General features: G+C 41.0%; 1 protein-coding gene across 3 annotated transcripts in view; it reads left to right on the plus strand.

Moving 5' to 3' along the window:
• Positions 1-19,190, plus strand: part of iqce (IQ motif containing E) — a 64,714-nt gene extending 45,524 nt beyond the window's left edge. Inside the window, exons 20-23 of one of the 3 annotated variants that reach the window (XM_059653956.1) lie at positions 2,500-2,630; positions 6,256-6,353; positions 11,437-11,529; positions 14,013-14,197. In XM_059653956.1, coding sequence (XP_059509939.1) covers positions 2,500-2,630; positions 6,256-6,353; positions 11,437-11,529; positions 14,013-14,041 — 351 coding nt within the window. In that variant the 3' untranslated portion in view covers positions 14,042-14,197. Of the gene's footprint in view, positions 1-2,499; positions 2,631-6,255; positions 6,354-11,436; positions 11,530-14,012; positions 14,198-15,296 lie in introns of those variants that run through there. The other 2 variants (XM_059653955.1, XM_059653957.1) reach the window with 2 other exon arrangements.
• Positions 19,191-20,206: the final 1,016 nt, after the last annotated feature.

The following is a 20,206-nucleotide window of genomic DNA, read 5'->3' on the forward strand; positions in this document are numbered from 1 at the left end:
GCATCTGCTCCCAGGATGAGGCATTCCACTCCCGTACATCTCAGATGTCCTCATTTTTCAAGGACCGCAGTGTCCCCCCACAGTGGTCAAGAACGCCCACGACCTTGTCTCCCACAACTCATCCCTCACACCCCATCCCCGCAATGACTGCCAAAAGAAAATCCCCCTCGTCCTCACGTACCACCCCACTAACATCCGGATCCAACGGATCATCTTCCGACACTTCTGCCATCTGCAATCCGACCCCACCACCAAAGACATTTTTCCATCCCCATCCTTGTCTGCCTTCCAGAGGGACCACTCTCTCCGTGACTCCCTTGTCCGCTCCACACTCCCCTTCAACCCCACCACACCCAGCACTTTCCCCTGCAACCACAGGAAGTGCTACACTTGCCCCCACACCTTCCTCACCCCCATTCTAGGCCCCAAGATGACTTTCCACATCAAGCAGATGTTCACCTGCACATCTGCCCATGTGGTATACTGCATCCGCTGTACCCATTGTGGCCTCCTCTACATCGGGGAAACCAAGCGGAGGCTTGGGGACTGCTTTGCCAAACACCTATGCTCGGTTCGCAGTAAACAACTGCACCTCCCAGTCGCGAACCATTTCAACTCCCCCTCCGATTCTGTAGACGACATGTCCATCCTGGGCGTCCCACAGTGCCACAATGATGCCACCCGAAGGTTGCAGGAACAGCAACTCATATTCCGCTTGGGAACCCTGCAGCCCAATGGTATCAATGTGGATTTCACAAGCTTCAAAATCTCCCCTCCCCCTCCTGCATCCCAAAACCACCCCAGCCCGTCCCCCCCTCCCTAACCTGTTCTTCCTCTCACCTATCCCCTCCTCCCACCTCAAGCCGCACCCCCATTTTCTACCTACTAACCTCATCCTGCCCCCTTGACCTGTCCATCCTCCCTGGACTGACCTATCCCCTCCCTACCTCCCCACCTACAGTCACCTCTACTGGCTCCATCCCGACCTCTTTAACATGTCTGTATCCTCTGCACCTATCTTCTCCTCTATCCATCTTCGATCCATCTCCCCCTCTCTCCCTATTTATTTCAGAACCTTCTCTCCCTCCCCCTTTCCCTTTCTGACAAAGGGTCTCAGCCTGAAACGTCAGCTTTTATGCTCCTAAGATGCTGCTTGGCCTGCTGTGTTCATCCAGCTCCACACTTTTGTTATCTTGGATAAGTTTCTTACTTGAATTACACAAAACTTGGCATCATTGTAAACAGTGACGACGACAGTGTGGAACTCCAGAAGAACATAAACAAGTTAGTGAAGTGAGCAGATAGGTGGCAGATGACTTTCAATGTAGAAGCGTGTGATGTGATGCATTTTGGTAGGAAGAACTTTGAAAGACAGTATAAAGTAGGGGTGCAGGAGCAATGAGACCTCGGTGTACGTTTGCACAAATCATTGAAAGTGGCAGGACAGGTAGAGAGAGTGGTAAGTAAAGCATAAAGTATCCTCGGCTTTATTGATAGAGCATGGAGTACAACAACAAGAGGGTGATGTTGAACTTTTTAAGGCACTTATTGGACTTGAGCCGGAGTATTTATACAGTTCTGTGTGCCACATTTTTGGAAGGATTGGATTGGAGACAGTGCTGAAGCAGTTTACAAGAATGCTTCCAGGAATAAGGAACTTCAGTTATGAGGATAAATTGAAGACGTTGAGACTGTTACTTTTTGGGGAGAATAAGGCTAAGTGGAAATTTGTCCAATGTTTTCAATGCCATGAATGTATTGGATAGAGTAGATAGGGAGAAATTGTTCCCATTTTTAAAAGGAACAAGAATAAGATGACATAGATTTAAATTGATTTGCAAAAGAAGCAAGGTTGAATTGAGGAAAAGCTTTTTCACTCAGCAAGGAGTTAGGGAGTGGTATGCACTGCCTAGAAGTGTGGTAGAGGCAGATTCAATTGAGGAATTCAAGAAGGCATTAGGTGATTATTTGAAAAAACAAATCCACAAGGATACGGGGGAAAAGCAGGAGATTGGTATTAGGTAATGATGCTTGTATAATGAGCCAGTGCAGGCAGAACAGGCCAAATGGCGTCCTTTGGCACCATAACACTTCTGTGATTCTTTGAAAGCCCTAACCTTAACATTAGATATTGCAAAAATATTTCCACAAATGTGGGAGACCAAAACTATTAGCCATAATTAGAATAGTCACAAATAAATTCCATAGAAAATTCAAAGCAAATTCATTTACCAAAGAGTTGCAAGAATGTGGAACCTGTTACAATAATGAGTAGTTGAGGCAAATAGCCCAGGTACATTTAAAGGGAACCTTTATAAGAGCATGAGTTAAAAAAGGAAGAAGGGTATGCAGGTATTTGAAGTACTGTAGAAAGAATTTTTTGGGGAGCATAAAAGCCAGCCTGGGATGGAAAGGCCTGTTTCTATGCTGTAAACGTTATGTAATTGTGAACTCTGTATTTTACACGTGTTTTTATATTGGTGTTATAATTTATTCCAGAATTCTCAAGTTTCTCACAGCAATATCATTCAGAACCAATTCTCAGAAGAAGATGAGAGGAATGAGGCTGTTTCTGTCATCCAGTCCTCCTTCAGGGCTCATCTGACTCGGATGCAGTACCTCAGAGAGAAGTAAGAGCTAGGATTTGTTTAAACTTAATCTGTTATGTTGTCAAGAATATAGTTGGCCTATTGTATTCTCTCCATTGTCATCTATTGTCACCTGTTGTTCCCTACAACTAAGGTTTTTTTTACCTGATCAAAAGATTTGTGTGGGCACCTGGAAAAACCAGCCTGATCTTTTTTATCATGTTCTTGGTACACAATCTTACAGCACAGCTGGACTTTGGCCCAGAGGTATATATCTACTTCTAGGTCCACTGAACTTTCTTACTAAACACAGAAGTCTGATTGCGGAGACATGAAGCCATGGAGAACAGCTCGTCTTTTACAGTTTATTTATGTAAATAAATATAGTTAGAATGGCAGAAAGAGAAAGGCAGGCAGGATGAGACTGGTATCAGAACTGTTCACTCCTGAAATAAACAAAATCCAGTTGCATGTGATATTTGTTAAAGAGGACTAAGAGGAAGGAGATTTGTAAAGCATTGACACTCGTGGAATGCGAATCACTGGACACTTACGAAACAGGATAACGTTGTGATCATGTCAAGTATACATACGTTAGTCCTACAGCTCTGTGTTTAAAAAGAAGATGGATTTGCTATTAGAGTGAACTTGATTATTATTGGTAAACAACGGATTTAGAAGTGGAAGATCCCAAGCTCGTGCACGTGGCAAACTCCACAATACTGTCCCCTTTGACTTCCAAACACCGTCCGACAAATTTCTGTACATAAAGCCTGTTTGGTTAAGTTTTTACCTGTAAATATTAAAGGTAAATTGCTGAAAAGAATAGAGACCTGACTGAAGGTTAGAAAACAAAAATTCTCATTAAGTTATTAAAATGTGAGGCTGGACGAACACAGCAGGCCAAGCAGCATCTCAGGAGCACAAAAGCTGACGTTTCGGGCCTAGACCCTTCATCAGAGAGGGGGATGGGGGGAGGGAACTGGAATAAATAGGGAGAGAGGGGGAGGCGGACCGAAGATGGAGAGTAAAGAAGATAAGTGGAGAGAGTGTAGGTGGGGAGGTAGGGAGGGGATAGGTCAGTCCAGGGAAGACGGACAGGTCAAGGAGGTGGGATGAGGTTAGTAGGTAGCGGGGGGTGCGGCTTGGGGTGGGAGGAAGGGATGGGTGAGAGGAAGAACCGGTTAGGGAGGCAGAGACAGGTTGGACTGGTTTTGGGATGCAATGGGTGGGGGGGAAGAGCTGGGCTGGTTGTGTGGTGCAGTGGGGGGAGGGGACGAACTGGGCTGGTTGAGGGATGCAGTCGGGGAAGGGGAGATTTTGAAGCTGGTAAAGTCCACATTGATACCATATGGCTGCAGGGTTCCCAGGTGGAATATGAGTTGCTGTTCCTGCAACCTTCGGGTGGCATCATTGTGGCAGTGCAGGAGGCCCATGATGGACATGTCATCAAGAGAATGGGAGGGGGAGTGGAAATGGTTTGCGACTGGGAGGTGCAGTTGTTTTTTGCGAACTGAGCGGAGGTGTTCTGCAAAGCGGTCCCCAAGCCTCCGCTTGGTTTCCCCAATGTAGAGGAAGCCGCACCGGGTACAGTGGATGCAGTATACCACATTGGCAGATGTGCAGGTGAACCTCTGCTTGATGTGGAATGTCATCTTGAGGCCTGGGATGGGGGTGAGGGAGGAGGTGTGGGGACAAGTGTAGCATTTCCTGCGGTTGCAGGGGAAGGTGCCGGGTGTGGTGGATTTGGAGGGCAGTGTGGAGCGAACAAGGGAGTCATGGAGAGAGTGGTCTCTCCGGAAAGCAGACAGGGGAGGGGATGGAAAAATGTCTTGGATGGTGGGGTCGGATTGTAAATGGCGGAAGTGTCGGAGGATAATGCGTTGTATCCGGAGGTTGGTAGGGTGGTGTGTGAGAACGAGGGGGATCCTCTTGGGGCGGTTGTGGCGGGGGCGGGGTGTGAGGGATGTGTCGCGGGAAATGCGGGAGACGCGGTCAAGGGCATCCACTGTACCCGGTGCGGCTTCCTCTACATTGGGGAAACCAAGGGGAGGCTTGGGGACCGCTTTGCAGAACACCTCCGTTCAGTTCGCAAAAAACAACTGCACCTCCCAGTCGCAAACCATTTCCACTCCCCCTCCCATTCTCTTGATGACATGTCCATCATGGGCCTCCTGCACTGCCACAATGATGCCACCCGAAGGTTGCAGGAACAGCAACTCATATTCCGCCTGGGAACCCTGCAGCCATATGGTATCAATGTGGACTTCACCAGCTTCAAAATCTCCCCTTCCCCGACTGCATCCCTCAACCAGCCCAGTTCGTCCCCTCCCCCCACTGCACCACACAACCAGCCCAGCTCTTCCCCCCCACCCATTGCATCCCAAAACCAGTCCAACCTGTCTCTGCCTCCCTAACCGGTTCTTCCTCTCACCCATCCCTTCCTCCCACCCCAAGCCGCACCCCCCGCTACCTACTAACCTCATCCCACCTCCTTGACCTGTCCGTCTTCCCTGGACTGACCTATCCCCTCCCTACCTCCCCACCTACACTCTCTCCACCTATCTTCTTTACTCTCCATCTTCGGTCCGCCTCCCCCTCTCTCCCTATTTATTCCAGTTCCCTCCCCCCATCCCCCTCTCTGATGAAGGGTCTAGGCCCGAAACGTCAGCTTTTGTGCTCCTGAGATGCTGCTTGGCCTGCTGTGTTCGTCCAGCCTCACATTTTATTATCTTGGAATCTCCAGCATCTGCAGTTCCCATCATCTCTCATTAAGTTATGTTGAGGTTTGGGAAGTAGTGTGCACGGTATTCCAGGAATTAATACTGAGCTTTCAAAATTCTCAATAATTATTTGAAAACCAAGATGCAACAGAAATTGGCAAATCTACACAATTACTGGATAGGATGGGCAATGGAGTTGGAAGAGGCAACTCCATTACTGAACAAACTAAAGCCGAGCAAGAAACGGTAATGAAATTTACTAATGGCTAATTGGAAGAAAAAATGGTGTTAATCAAAGTGAAAAAGGTACTCGTTACCAAACAGTAAATTATAATTAAGAGTAAGCTGTCAAACTATTGCTATACTTGAATGCATGAGACACAAAGAAAACATTCATATGCTGGAGACAGGTCACATAAGAGCTAATGAAGCTGGCCCGTGTTTCAAAATCTTAGTTTTTAGGGAAGAGTGGAGACATATCAGCCTTTCAGTTCTAAAATGGGTCATTGGATGGTGAATTTAAAGAGATACATAAGATTTTAGAAAAGGCATTAAAAGGTTATTTTAAATGCAAAAATTGAGAGAATTGACCAAATGAGTATCTGGAAGATTTAACTAGCATTGAGTGACTGACATTTTTCATGAGTTTCAGCATAATGGAGGTGGAGACACAGGCATGACTTAAGAAACTGCTGGACTGCAGTGATTGGACTTCAGACTTTTTCTTGTATGTACTAAGTAAGACAAACTAACTGTGCTTTCTTAATCATAATTATCTGGGGAGCAATATGAACTCTTCTCTCTCTCTCATGTTGACCTTCAAGACCAGCAATCAAATAGCCAAAATACTGAAACGTTACCTTCCAGCATTATCTGTTGTACTCTAAATCTAGAAAATCTAGAAGTAAGTTGCCACTTTCTTATGTTTTATCTGTCATTCATAGTGCTGAGCAAAAGAAAACTACATCAACTAGAAACACAGAAGAGAAGACAATTACAGTGAACAAATCCAGCAATGTCCAGCCTAGGTCAAAGTGTTCTGGTAGGTACAGAAATCTTCTGACCTGTAGGCAAGCAAGCATTCTTCTATCAAAGCCAGCTGAGTTTGTGACATAGTAAAACTCCTTTTAACTACACTACTACTTATGGATTTCAGACACTAATAAAAGGCAACTACAATAGTCACACTTGTTACGGTATTTGACGGGCTTAGCTCTGCAGCTAAAATTAAGACTTGACTATTGTCATTCTCTACAGAGAAGTCTTTTCAAGCCCAAAGGAGAATTAAGGGGTAAGGGGATAGATATTAGGTGACAAAGAAAATTGAGGAATGCAGAGCAGTAGATGTTGTCTGTATGGACTGCAGCAAAGCTTTTAACAAGGTTTTGCATGGTAGACTGGCTAGTAAGGTAGGTCACATGGAATCCAGGGGGAACTTAGTGTCAGACACTAAGGGGCGACCTTATAGAGGCTTATAAAATCATGAGGGGCACAGGTAGGGTGAATAACCAAATTCTTTTTCCTAGGGTGGGAACTTCAGAACTAGCAGGCATCGGTTTAAGATGACTTGATGTGCTGAATGACAAACTCGACTCTTATGTTTTATTGAACTACTATTATTTACACGCTGATAGAAACTTTTTGGCTTTCCGTTTATGCTAACCAGCAACTTATACTCATGTTCTGTCCCTGCCAGTTTATTGGTCAAAGAATTCACCTATCATGCATCACACACTCTTGATATTTTTGATTCATGATATTCTCTTGCATCATATTGTCCAAGGACCCCTGGCTGTGGTTAATCTATCTTTGGCCCTCATTGGAATGTACCCAGCTTGTGCCTTGTATTTATGGACCCTAGTTTTAATCGTCCCCACAAGTTCAAATATCAAGGGGAAACATCAAACCCTATCACATTCTGACACGTGTCTGTCATCTTTCTCTTTTTCGAGCAAAGAACTTCAAACTGTTCAACAGTTCTTGATAAATATAAACTGTCTGTTTTGGTATTTTCTTCAATTATTTAAGTTAATGTTGTATCAATGTTGTATGGTATGCAAGTTACTCGAACAAGTCAAGATGACCTAGAGTACTGAGACAAGACAAATTCAATTAACTCTATCCAAACAGCAGGCATGGCACCTTCCTTGGAGAGAGAAAAATTGACAATGTTTCTGCTTAATGAACTCCTGTCAAAATGTTTGACAGAAGGATCATAGACCTGAAGCATCAACTGTTTTGATCTTCATAGAAGCTGCCACATCAACTGAGTATTTTCAGCAATATTTTGTTTTTGTTTCAGATTTCCAGTACCACCAGTATTTTGCTTTTCAATCAACTTTGTTTTGCCAAATTGAGTTCTTGGGTTCTATTGCTGAATTAAAGAATTTGACCTCCAACAACAAAGAATTGGTGGCGAGTGAGGAAGTAGTTATTTTGTCCTAACTCAATAAAGTTTAACATAGGTGTTAATAGGAGAGAAAGCACTGGAAATAAGGAAATTTTACATTTAGTTGGCTGTAGTCGCACTTTGGTTTTTTGAGAGTGATGGGTTCAAACTATATGACAATCCTGCACACATAATTTAGGCTAACACTTCAGTTCCGAAATGAGAGATCATTGCACTGTTGGAGTTAACCGCTTATTCCAAAAGATCGTATGTGTTTCCTCTCTATTGAGGAGGATGTAAAAGATTTGTCACACAATTTGAATAGGACCAGGGAGTAATGCTGAAGTCTTAGTTAATATTGTGTGAAGACTCTCACTTTCAGAAATTCTTGAGAATTTTGGTAAAATTCCTAGCCCATATTAAATCTACATCATCATATAGGACATAATAAACGTAAGAAACAAAAGCAAGAATAGGCTGCATGGTCCCTGAAGCTTGTTCTGACATTCACACGGATCATGACTGATCTTTAACCTCAACTCCATTTTCTACTGAGCCATGTGCCACTCCAAAAACTGTTCAAAAAATCGCAGTCAAGTTAGTGTGGAATGATTTCTCATGCACAAAGCCATGTTGACTATCTCTAATCAGTTCTTGCCTTTCAAAATGCATGTAAATCCTGTCCCTCAGAATCCCGTTCGGCAATTTACCTGCCATGACGTAAGGCTGTATAGTTCCCTGCCTTTTCCTTACAGCCTTTCTTAAATAATGGCACCACATTCCTTTTAAAAAGTCACACCACTGAATATTTTGTTCCCAGCTTTGATCTCCTTGCAACCATATCACATAATGGCTGTAAGAGGATATCCATTAACTTGTATTTGTGCAGTTAATTCATTTATTTTGTTCTGAATACGACAGACATTCAAGTAAAGAGCCATTAACTTTGTCGTTTTACGATTGTTTCCCTTTTTGATCCTAATATACTTTCACCATGAAATTGGTCCCAGCGTGGTTCCAGTGAAGACCATCTCATCAGAACACCTTCTACCTCAGTACTGGTGCCAGTGCCCTATGAACTGAAAGCCATTCATGTATGCCAACCTTTGAGACATGCCTTTAACTTGCCCATGGCTCAGGTAGTAATCCAGAGATTATTATCTTGGAGGTTCTATTTTCTAATTTAGCTTGTAGCTGTTCAAAGTATTTCAGGAGACAGATAGAGGCCTACAGGGGACAAAGGATGAGATATGCTTAGAGGCACAGGGCAAGGTTAGAATATTTAGTGACTAACTTAATATCGATAATTACCAAGGAAAGGGCTATCAAAGTATAAGCAGAAATGGAGATCGAATGTGACTTGCTGTAGAGTACGGGAGTTATAGGAAGGAAGGAAAAAAGATATTCTGTTGCTTCGACTGTTCTTAAACTTTTTCAGTCTCAGAAGTTGATTCTTACCCTACTGTAGAAAAAGAAACTAGTTATTTGGTGAGGATCTGGTAAGTGGCTAAGGTTTATTCTATTCGTAACATTCACCATAGTATATGTGGCAACAGGTGTTAAGGTTAATAAAATATATAAATACAAAACTAAATATAAAATAAAAAAGTGGTTAATTAGAACCCATGAGGGATGGCAGAACAAGTATGTGTCACAGTTGCAGTATGTGGGAGTTTCTACCAGTTTGGTCCAAAGCAAACATGTCTGCAGCAACAGTTGCAGTGCGAGTTGCTACAGCTCAGAGTTTATGAGCTGGAGGATGAACTACATACTGTGATGCATCATGAAGGAGGAAGCTACCTAGAAAATTTGCACCAAGATGCAGTGACATCTATTAGGATTAAGTCATCTGAATTGAACAGCAGTATTCAGGGAAAGGAGAGTGTGGTAAGGGGAAGCAGGTAAAGGTACTCAGAGGGCAGGACTGCAGACACCTCAGTCTTTACAATTGTCCAACAGGTTTGAGATTTTTCTCTGTGTATATGGATCAGAGTGAGGGCTACAGGGTGGATGACCTAACTGGCCATGACACTGTGGTGGAGGAAGCCATTCTAGAGTGTGGTATTAAAGTAAATGTGTTGTTTGTATGGAATAATATAATTAGAGCGATAGACATTGTTCTCTACATCAAAGAACATGAGTCCAAATGGCTATGTTGCCAGGTTACAAGACATCTAGTTAGGTATTCTTGCCAACCACGAGGGAAGCAGAAAATTTAAAGCTAAATAAAGGGATCAAATTTTGAAGATTAATGGTAAATAAGAGTAGAGTCAAGGCCAAAGCGAAAGCTGTACAGGAAATGATAACATCAAGGTGGGAAGGGATAAAGAGAGTACAAAGGTGAGAGTCAACAAATAGAGAAAACTAGAGTTTACAAAGATATTAAAAAGATAAAACTAAACATATCTGCATGCACAAATAATTCAAAACAGATAAATTGGGAGTACAACTAGAAATGAATAATCTTGGTAGTCATTATGGAGACAGGTCTGAGTTTGAGTTTGATTTATTCTTGTCACATGTACTGAGATACAGTGAAAAGTGTTTTGTGTACTGCAGATTATTCCATGCAAAATGCATCACGGTAGCAGAACAGGGTGCAGAATACAGTGTTACAGCAACAGAGAAGATACAGGGAGAGAAAGAGATTGGAATTAACATTTGACAGGTCCATTCAGGATGAGTTGGGTTGAGACCTGAATCTTGAAGAATATAAGATATTTAGGAAGAACAGGAAACTAGGAAAAGGTGGAGGGAAGGTGGGTCACCATACTTTAGGAAGAATGTGAGGTTCCTTGTCAGGTTGCTAAGGAAATTTACTGGAATATTTCCAGGGAAAAAGGATTTTTAGCTCCAAGGTTAGGTTGGAGAAGCTAAACTTGTTCAAATGCAAGCAAAGATTCTGAAGTCATTTGATAGAGATGTACAATATTATTATAGGTTTACATAAGCTGGACAAATAAAGACTGCCTCCTGATACAAGGATTTCAAACAGAGTTTGGGCAAGAGATGCAGGGAGATTGTAGATGAGAAGGACCTTTTCTACACAGTGACTAGTAATGACCTTGGATTCACTGCCTACAAACAAGTAGTAAAACCAGAGGCAGTCAGTGATTTTAACAGGAAATTGGGTGGGCATCTAAGGGAAATGAACATGCAGGACCATGGGACTAAAGCAGGAAATAAGACTAACTGGATTGTTTTGAATAGAACTGTCATGAACTTGATGCACCAGATGGCTTACTTCTGGATTATTAGTGACTCTCTGATTCTTGTAACTCCAAAAATGAATGCATAAGGAACTCTCCACTTAGGGAATACCACGTATAATTCTGGTTGCCCTTTTACAGGAACGATGTTTCTAAACTTAAGAGCATGCAGAAAAGATTTATAAGGATGGTGCCAGGACTGGAGGGTGTGAGTTATAGGGAGAGGCTGAATAAACTGGGGCTTTTACCTTGGAGTATTGGGTTGACCTTCATAGAAGTTTACAAAATCATGAGGAGCATGGATTAGGTGAATAGCCACAATCTTTTTTCTACAGTAAACACTTGAGGTACATAATTTGGATTTATGGAGAAGCTTAGGTAAGTACATGACAGAAGTAAGTACATGAAAGGAATAGAAGAATACATTGATACAGTTAGGTGAAGAGGAATGGAAGGACCATCACAGTATGCAGTAATATCTGAACAGACATTTTTTTAGTCTGTGTATTCCATATATTTTGTGGCAGAATACCTCAAAGACAATGAGCATAGTGATAAAGATGAAGAAGAAGCAGAACTTTTAAGGAAATCCAAAATCTCGCCCACTCGATTGTCATTGTGTAAGTATTCCTGCACTTCAATCACGTCCTAATTTTCACTTCCTTCTTAAACAATTTCTTTCTCCTTTTATTTCTGAATATTGGTCTCTCATTCTCTCCCAAAGATACTGACTCTTTAGATTTCACAGTCACTGTGTCCATTGGTATAGAAGACAGGACTTGGTAAATGAGGCAAGAGATTTCTAAATGCCACCATCCAGACTTACACGGAAAGGAAGTCAAACCATCAAAGAATTGCTAAACCTGGCTTTTTAGGCTTGTGCAGAAATGTTTAAGGCATTTATGAGAAATCGGGATCTCAGAGATTTCCATTACCAATGCTAGACATACCACATAGAACTGCTGCCTGGCCGGGATCATTGCCACGGCTTTTGCAGCACAGACATTGGGCTTATCTCTGGTTTTGATGTTTGGAAACATTTGGTTCTCCAGTACAAAGATTTCACCCACTCACAGGATCCCAGAGTATGTTCTATGTCAACAGGCCTTCTCTTAAAATATAGGTGGCAAGATATTTGGCTCAGTCGGTCCATTCCCAACTCCAATCCAACAACCTCGTCATGCTATCATGACTCATAAAAGGATTGAGATCAAGAGGTCATGAGAGATCAAAGAGGAAAAAAATTGTAAAGGGCAAAACTAATGACTCTTAAGTGCTTGAGGTATTTGGAATAAAATATATGAGTTAGTGGCACAGTGGAGGTTAATGGATGTGATCTTTTGGCATTACAGAGACATGGTTACAAGGTGACCAAAGCTGAGAACTAAATATTCAGGGGTTTGTGATATTTTGAAAGGACCGACAGGAAGCAAAGGGTGGTGGGGTAGCTTGTTGGTATTAAACAGAATAACATAGGAAGAAATGATCTTGGATCTGAAGATCTGTTGCAGCTGTTCAGGATATTAGTGAAGCCACTTTTGGATTACCGCGTACTATTCTGGTTGCCCTTTTACAGGAAGGATGTTATTAAACTTGATAGCGTGCAGAAAAGATCTACAAGGATATTGCTGGGACCGGAGGGTTTGAGTTATAGGAGAGACTGAATAGACTTGGGCTTTTTCCTTGGAGTATTGGAGACTGTGGGTTGACCTTTATAGAAGTTTATAAAATCATGAGGGGCAAGGATTGAGTGAATAGCCAGGATCTTTTTCTAGGGTGGGGAAGTCCAAAACCCAAGGGCGTACATTTCAGGTAAGGGAGGAAAGATATAAAAATGACCTGAAAGGTAACATTTTTATGGAGAGGGTGCATTGCTGGAAGAAATGGTGGAGGCAAATAAAATTACAACATTTGAAAAGCATCTGGATGGGTATATGAATAGGATGGTTTACCGGGATATGGGCCAACTGCTGCTGAACAGGACTAGGTCAGATTGGGATGTCTGGTCGGCGCGAATGAGTCGAACCAAAGATCTGTTTCTGTGCTGTATGACCCTATATGGAATCCGTATAGGTAGAGATAAGAAATAACAAGGGGAAATGCCATCTAGAGGAGTAGTCTGTCAACCCCTAAAAGTGGTTATACTGTCGGACAAAGACTAAGTCAGAAGATAATGAGGGCATGTAAAAAAGGCAGTACGTTAATCATGGGTAACTTGATTTAATCATGTAGTTTGGAGAAAAAAAATTGTCAGAGGTACCCATGAGGAAGAATTTATGGAGAGTATTCAGAATAGTTTCCTAGAACAATATGTTGTAGATCCAACCAGCGATCAGACTTTTTGGATCTGGTGATGTCTAATAATGCCAAAATAATCAATGATATTAAAACAAAAGATCTCCTAGAAAACAGTGACTGTAATATGACAGAATTTATCATACAGTTTGAGAAACAACTTAACTAAGCTTAAATAAGGGAAAATACAAAAGAATGAGGGCAGAGTTGGCCAGAGTGCACTGGGAAAAGAACATGGCAGAAAAGACAGTTAATGAATAATGACAGACGTTTAAGAAAGACATTCATGACTCTGTCAATGAATTATATCCAAGAAATAGAAAAGGATATTGGGAAGGGGATAAACCAACCATGCTTAACCAAGAAAGTTAAGGACGGTATGGCATTTTAAAAAATACAAGATGGCAAAGATTAGCGGTAAGCCAAGGGATCAAAATTTTAAAAACCAATAAAAGATGATCAGAAACATTTAAGAGCGAAAAAATAAATTTGGGTAGTCAAGCAAGTGGTATGAAAATTGACCCTAAGGGATATTTTCAAATATATAAGGACAAGACAGGTTAAAGTAAACAGAAGACTTTTAGAGAATGTGGTTAAAGAAATCATAATGGGGAACCAGGAAAAAGCTGAGGAGTTGAATAATTGTTTTGGACCAGTCTTCACAATAGAAGGTGCTAGTAGCATCTCAAAATTACTGAATAATCAAGCGGCAAAAAGGGAGAGAAAATAAATATAACAACTATCACTAGAAATAAAGTATTTGGGAAACTGATGAGCTAAAGGCTCATAGGTCCCTTGTATCTGACAGGTTACATCCTCAGATTTCAAAGGAAGTAGTTACAGAGGTAGTGGATGCAGTGGTAATAATCTTCCAAGAATCCTTAGATTCTGGATAAGTTCCAGAGGACTGGAAAGCTGCCAAAAGACAAGAAAAAGGTAACTGTAGGCCGGTTGGCTCAACTTCTGTTAACTAAAATGTTACAGCATGTTTCAAGGGTGGAATAGCAGAGCATTTGGAAATATAACGTATAATCAAGCAGAGGCAAGCATTGCTTCGTGAAAGGGAAATTGTGTCTGACAAATTTATCAGAATTTTTTGAATATGTAACATATAGGATAGATAAATGGAACCAGTAGATAGAATATGTTTGAATTTGCAAAGGTGATACAATAAGGTACTGCACATTAGGCTAGTTAATATGATAAGAGCTCATGGTGTTGAGTAGAATATATTAGCACAGTTAGAAAATCGGCAAACAAGTAGAAGCCAAGTTGGAATAACGGTGTTATTTTCAGGATGGCAACCTGCAAAGGATGCGGTGCCACAAGAATCAGTGCTGGGGCCACCGTTATTTACAATGTATATGAATGACTTGGATGACTGTTCACTGATGACATAAAAATAGATGGAAGGGCAAGTAATGAGAATAGCACAAGAGGTCTACCAAGGGAAAAAGACAGGTTAAGTGGATGGGCAAAAACTTAGTACACAGAAAATAATGTTGGAAAGTTGGAGGTTATGCACTTTGGCAGGAAGAATAAATAAGCTGAATATTATTTAAAAGAGAAAACCTGTAGAAAGCTGAAGCATAAAGGGATTTGGGTATCTTCATGTGTGAAGCAGAAAAAAGCTAGCATCCTAGTTCAGCAGATATTAGAGAAGGCAAATGGAACATTGGCTTCTTTTAAAAAGGAAGGTAGTACAAAAATAAGGAAGTATTTCTAAAAATAAATAAAGGAATTAATTAGATCACACCAAGAATACCATGAATAGTTTTCCCTTATGTAAGAGAAGATATAGTAATAAAAGAGGAAGTCCAGAAAAGCATCACTATGTTGATTCTGGGCATAGTAGGATTGTCTTATGAGCAAGGGTTCAGGTTAGGCATGTACCCATTGGAGTTTAGAAGAATGAGAGGTGACGTCATTGAAACATATAATTCATATCAGCAGCCACCAACTTATTCCAGAGACCTGCAGTTTCAAGGAAAATAACCTGAAGATCGGCACATCTGATCTTTTCAATACTCTTAGAATGTTTAAATAAAGCGCTTGGCATCAAATAACATAACTTGGCTTTCTTCATTTCTAGCAAGATCCAGACGAAACCTGCCTCAGACATCAAGAGAATTGGAATCAGACGATTCTGATGTAATTGTTACTTCGGCATCACGGTCACGGAACCATCAGGACTCCAACTTCTAAAGACAGCTCATTGTGCTTCAGGGGTCTGACAATCATTCTGAATGTTCGGAGGTGGATGGCAAGTTAAGCAGTCAAGAAGGGAGTTTGTGGCTTTATAGGACCGCACAAATCATGGTATATGGCGTGGACTGATTGTTAAAGAAAGCTTAATCCTATTTTTATAAAACAAAATCTAAAACCAATGATTGATTTCATAAAGAGAAAATTCAGGAAATAATCAGATAAAGCATCTTGTGTGAAGAGAAAATCAGAATTTATGGACTAAATTTTGACAAAATGTTTGCACCTTAATGTTGTTAACAAAATGTGGGTCCAGACCTAGCATTTGCCCACAGTGAGCCTGCTGGAGCAACTTTACGTAGGTAACTTTCTAATTGGTGACCTCTGTAAATATCGATCTAATTCATGACCATGACAGGTCATAGTAGGGTTTGCAGCAAAGTGCAAACAACAACACCACCAAGACAGCTGAGCACTACTGGAAAGGAGGGAAACTTTTAGAGACTACCTCAGAATAGAGATGCTCAAAAATATCTCCCTCCTAAAGAAAAGATGGCAAGTGTTGTGAGGGCCCTCAGGATGGATGAAAGAGTGTACATAGTTACTATGAGACTCCTGTGAGTATCACAGGCCCCTTATGCTGCCATGAAGGTTGCTCCTGAAACAGCGGAATATTTGTTTGCGTGTAAGCCCTGGGAGAATAGCAGGAGAATGATCTGTTATCAGGACCTTAATTGCCTTCATTGCCTGCTCACCTTCATGGAGGGAGTTGCCAATTCCTGTGGCAACTCATCCCTGGGAAAGTTAAGTAGAGATTAAGAAGCATCACATAGCCATCCTAACAGAATTTCCTGTTGTGTTCATGAACTTCCAATTTCCCAAACACATCTTCAAGGGGCTGAGAAAACTCAACCTAACATTTGAGGCTTGTGATTTTTTAAATCAAATTTCACAAAGTCTTGGATCTGAAATTGTTAACTTTGGTTCTCTCTCCAAGGTATGCTACCTGACCTGCTGAGGGTTTCCAGCATTTTTTTTCTTTAGATTTACAAGCACTACAATATTTTGCCTTTGTTTTATTGATTTAATGAGATTTTTTTTCCATTGCTGCCCCTTATAATGGAAATAGGCTGATTCTCCAGCATGGAACTTTTAACACAATATTGCATCACTTCACCTTGAACAGAAGCAACTCTACAGTAGAAACACAGCAAAAAAAGTTGCGGTTCACACCATGTACCAGCAGTTTTCCATGGAGTCCAACATAAGTAAATATTTAAGGTCTTTGATAAGTGTCTGGAATCTCTCAGGCTGTTGCACCATCCCTACCATAACACCTACCAAATGACCAAAGCTCTGTTGCACTATTTAGCTCTAACTGAAATCCTGCTCCTTTAGTCTTCAATAACACACATAATTCTTTGCCGAGCCCAGGTCTGTGATTACATATATTTGCAATTATTGATTACCTTGTTGTTTCCAGTAACAACTGTTTAAGTAAAGGCAGAACATTAAATGTACAGAGAAGACTTATCCAGCTTTTGAAAGATTGAACCATATTGTACAGATACTAAATCCAGTTGCTTGTTACCAGTCAGGATTTTGCGTAAGATGCTTGCCTTTCTTATCTCCAGATGAATCTGCCTGCATGTATTCTCAAATTGCTTTGAAACTATTTCCAAAAGCCAAGAAGGTACTAGCGTCTACTGTTTCAGTCAATCATCTCCATTCTGGTCAGGACTTGTAATGTAAAATAGGTACCCTTCTTTAAGTAGAAAAGCTACAAACTACATAAAATATAACTGATGGGTGAAACTTCTCTCAAGTTTCTTCAGTGAAATGCAGTCAGTGCAATATAGTTACACCATCCGAATATGTAAATTAATTCCCAGGTAATTCCAAATGTTTGGACTCCGGGTGTAATTGTTTGGGGAATTACCTAATAATCTCCATGCTGTCAAGGTGATTTGGTGGTGGAAAAGTCATTTGGTTGTGTGGGATAACACTTCCTGATATATATTTAGAAAACAGTTTGCTAGGGTCCTTGTGGTGCAATGGTATTGTCCCTTTGAGCCAGAAAGCCTGGGTTCAGGTCCCATCTGCTCCAGAGGTGTCTCATAACAACTCTTGATAAGTCAATTAAAAATATCAATAATCTCCATGCTGATTAGGAATAATGTGGTCACAATATGCAGCCTTTGAAATAATTCTATTACTTAGTTCATAAGTTTTAATCTGCCTATCTTCAACAAAGTCAAGATATTATTTGGAGAAGTAGCATCTGATTTGGAACTTCATGAGCTTGATACAGATACACATCACTAGGAAATATCATTTAGCAGTAACATGCAATGCGACAGTGTGGCAGAACACATACCTGTTCTCATGTAAGCCACATTGAACATGGGAACATAGCTCCTGCATAGAATAATGTAAAACATTAAACTGCAATGCCATGCTGGATGGGTACTTAACACTTAAATGGTAACCAAAATGAGTATTGAAGGATAGATGTGCTGGATTTAGAAATGTGCTGGAGAGTGCCTGTCATTCTAGGGTAAATATGATTGATATAAAGAATTTACTGTCTTTCTTAGTGATGAGCCTGATGCAGTTCTTTTGTTTTGGAAATTGGTGTGCTTTTTGTATCTTTCTTTCATGCCTGTATGTCCCTGGTAGGTCTGGAAGTTGTTGTCTATTCCTAATTTCATTTGAGATGATGATTGGTTGTCATCTTGACCATCTGCAGTCTGTGTCGTGGAGGTACCTACACAATGCTGCTATATAGCAATTCAAGGATTTTGATGTCCCAACAATGAAGTAGCCATATCTGTCCCAAGGGGACAGAGGATCTTGTAGGTAATGAGTTCTGAAAAACATTAAACTCTGTTTCACTGTCCACAGATCTTACCAGACCTGCTGAGTTTCTCCAGTCTTCTCTGTGTTAGTTTCAGATTTTCAGCATCCACATTATTTTACTTTCATTAATAATAATGGGTCAATGCATCTGAAATAACTCAACAGAGGCCAGTATCCCTTCACCCTTGATTTACATGTGGAGAGTCCTTGACACCGATCCAGCTCCCTCAGGGTCAGCTCTCAGGGTAAACACAATGTCTAACACTCCTGTTCTTATCTATCAGCCAGCGATACCTGATTGGATCAGATTAACAGCCCCAATCAAGGAACTCCTATTCTGTGATGTCTACCTGGCCGACCTTGTTACAATCACTACTGTATCTTCTGCCCATTTTCTCTAATTAGTGGAGGTCATGGTTTGGGAAGTGCTGCAAAGAAACCTGGGTTTTGCACTACATCTTTTACACAGCACAGGCTCAAACCTCATGAGTTGTAGGTGGAGGAATGTTTGCAGTGATAGGCTGTTAGTCAAGTCACTAGCCTTTTTTATCATTGAACATTTTGAGCATTATTGGAGCTGCAACCATCCAGTCAAGTTAAGAGTATCCCACCATATTCCTAACTTACATCATGTAGGATGTAGAAGAGCTTTGATAGTGTGGAAAGACTGTTTTGAGGGGATCTGCAATGAGAAAAGTGGGTTTACATTAATGCACCTTACGGACAATATCCTACTTGAATGTTTTATTCTGTTTTGTAATCACCGGTGCCTTGTGATTTACATGAGAGTATATATTTACGACATTTCAGACTTGTACTTATGAAAATTGCGTATAGTTTGTGTAGTATTTTGTAACATACCATTTATTTTTAATTTTTATTATATTTAGAATCTTGAAATAAACTGTTCATATTTTAACAATTTTTCCAATATGAAGGATTTCATTGTACATATTTATTGAGGATTCAGATTAAATCTAACCGAAGTGACCTTTGAGGATGACTAAATTGACTAGACCCAAATGAACGTTGGAATTATGAAATGTGGTTAACCCCATTGGTTGCAATGCAATCAACACATCAGTTGTGACCAGCCTACATAGGTCCCCTGCTGATAAGCAGCACTGTTAATATCCTGAGTGTGTACCAGTACATAAAGCTAGCCTGCACTTCCTAAAGAAAAAGATGGCATTGCAAGCAGGTAGCAAGTCAAGGAAATGCCACTCAATGACAGGAACATTTAAAAAGATGCACAGTTGGGATGGCATTCATCCATTGGCACACAGATGCCATTGAGTAGGCAGAATTAGCAGAGCAATTATGCACTTGGTCAACTGAGGGAGTTTAACACTCCAGTGATTATGGGAAGGGGTTAGAGTAAACATTGTGAGTGTAGCTCATTGTGGGCAAGGCAGCAGTTTGACATGGGATTAAAGTATTCTGTTCAATTACAGAGGGATGAATAGCAAAGAGGATCACCACCCATAGAAACAGATGCAGAACTTTGCTTAGGGCAAGGTAGAGAACAAAGAGCATGAAGTAATGAAGGTCGTACTTTCAGCATTGACTGTACTTCCAAAGAAGAAACAACATGAACATATCAGAGTGTTAGCAGTGCAGGAGACTGGTCCCATCTAAGCAGATGGTAACAGTGATTAATACCCTTGTTGAGGAAGATCTCAGAAAACAGATAACTATGGTCTTGAATTTATTTACCTCTGGCTTGTTCCAAAAACCTTGGTGAGGTCTCAAAGAGTAGAATACTACTGCATTCTGCAAGGCACTGATGTCCTACTTGTGAACACTGGGCACCACACGTAAAAATGATTTCCAATAGGCGTGACCATGCAGGCTTATCCTGTGGTCTTCATAGAATCCCTAAAGTGACAACCTAGTGGTATTATTGCTAGACTATGAATCTAGAAACTCAGCTCAAGT

Source organism: Stegostoma tigrinum, chromosome 23 (assembly GCF_030684315.1).
Source record: "Stegostoma tigrinum isolate sSteTig4 chromosome 23, sSteTig4.hap1, whole genome shotgun sequence".
Taxonomy (NCBI): Eukaryota; Metazoa; Chordata; class Chondrichthyes; order Orectolobiformes; family Stegostomatidae; genus Stegostoma; species Stegostoma tigrinum.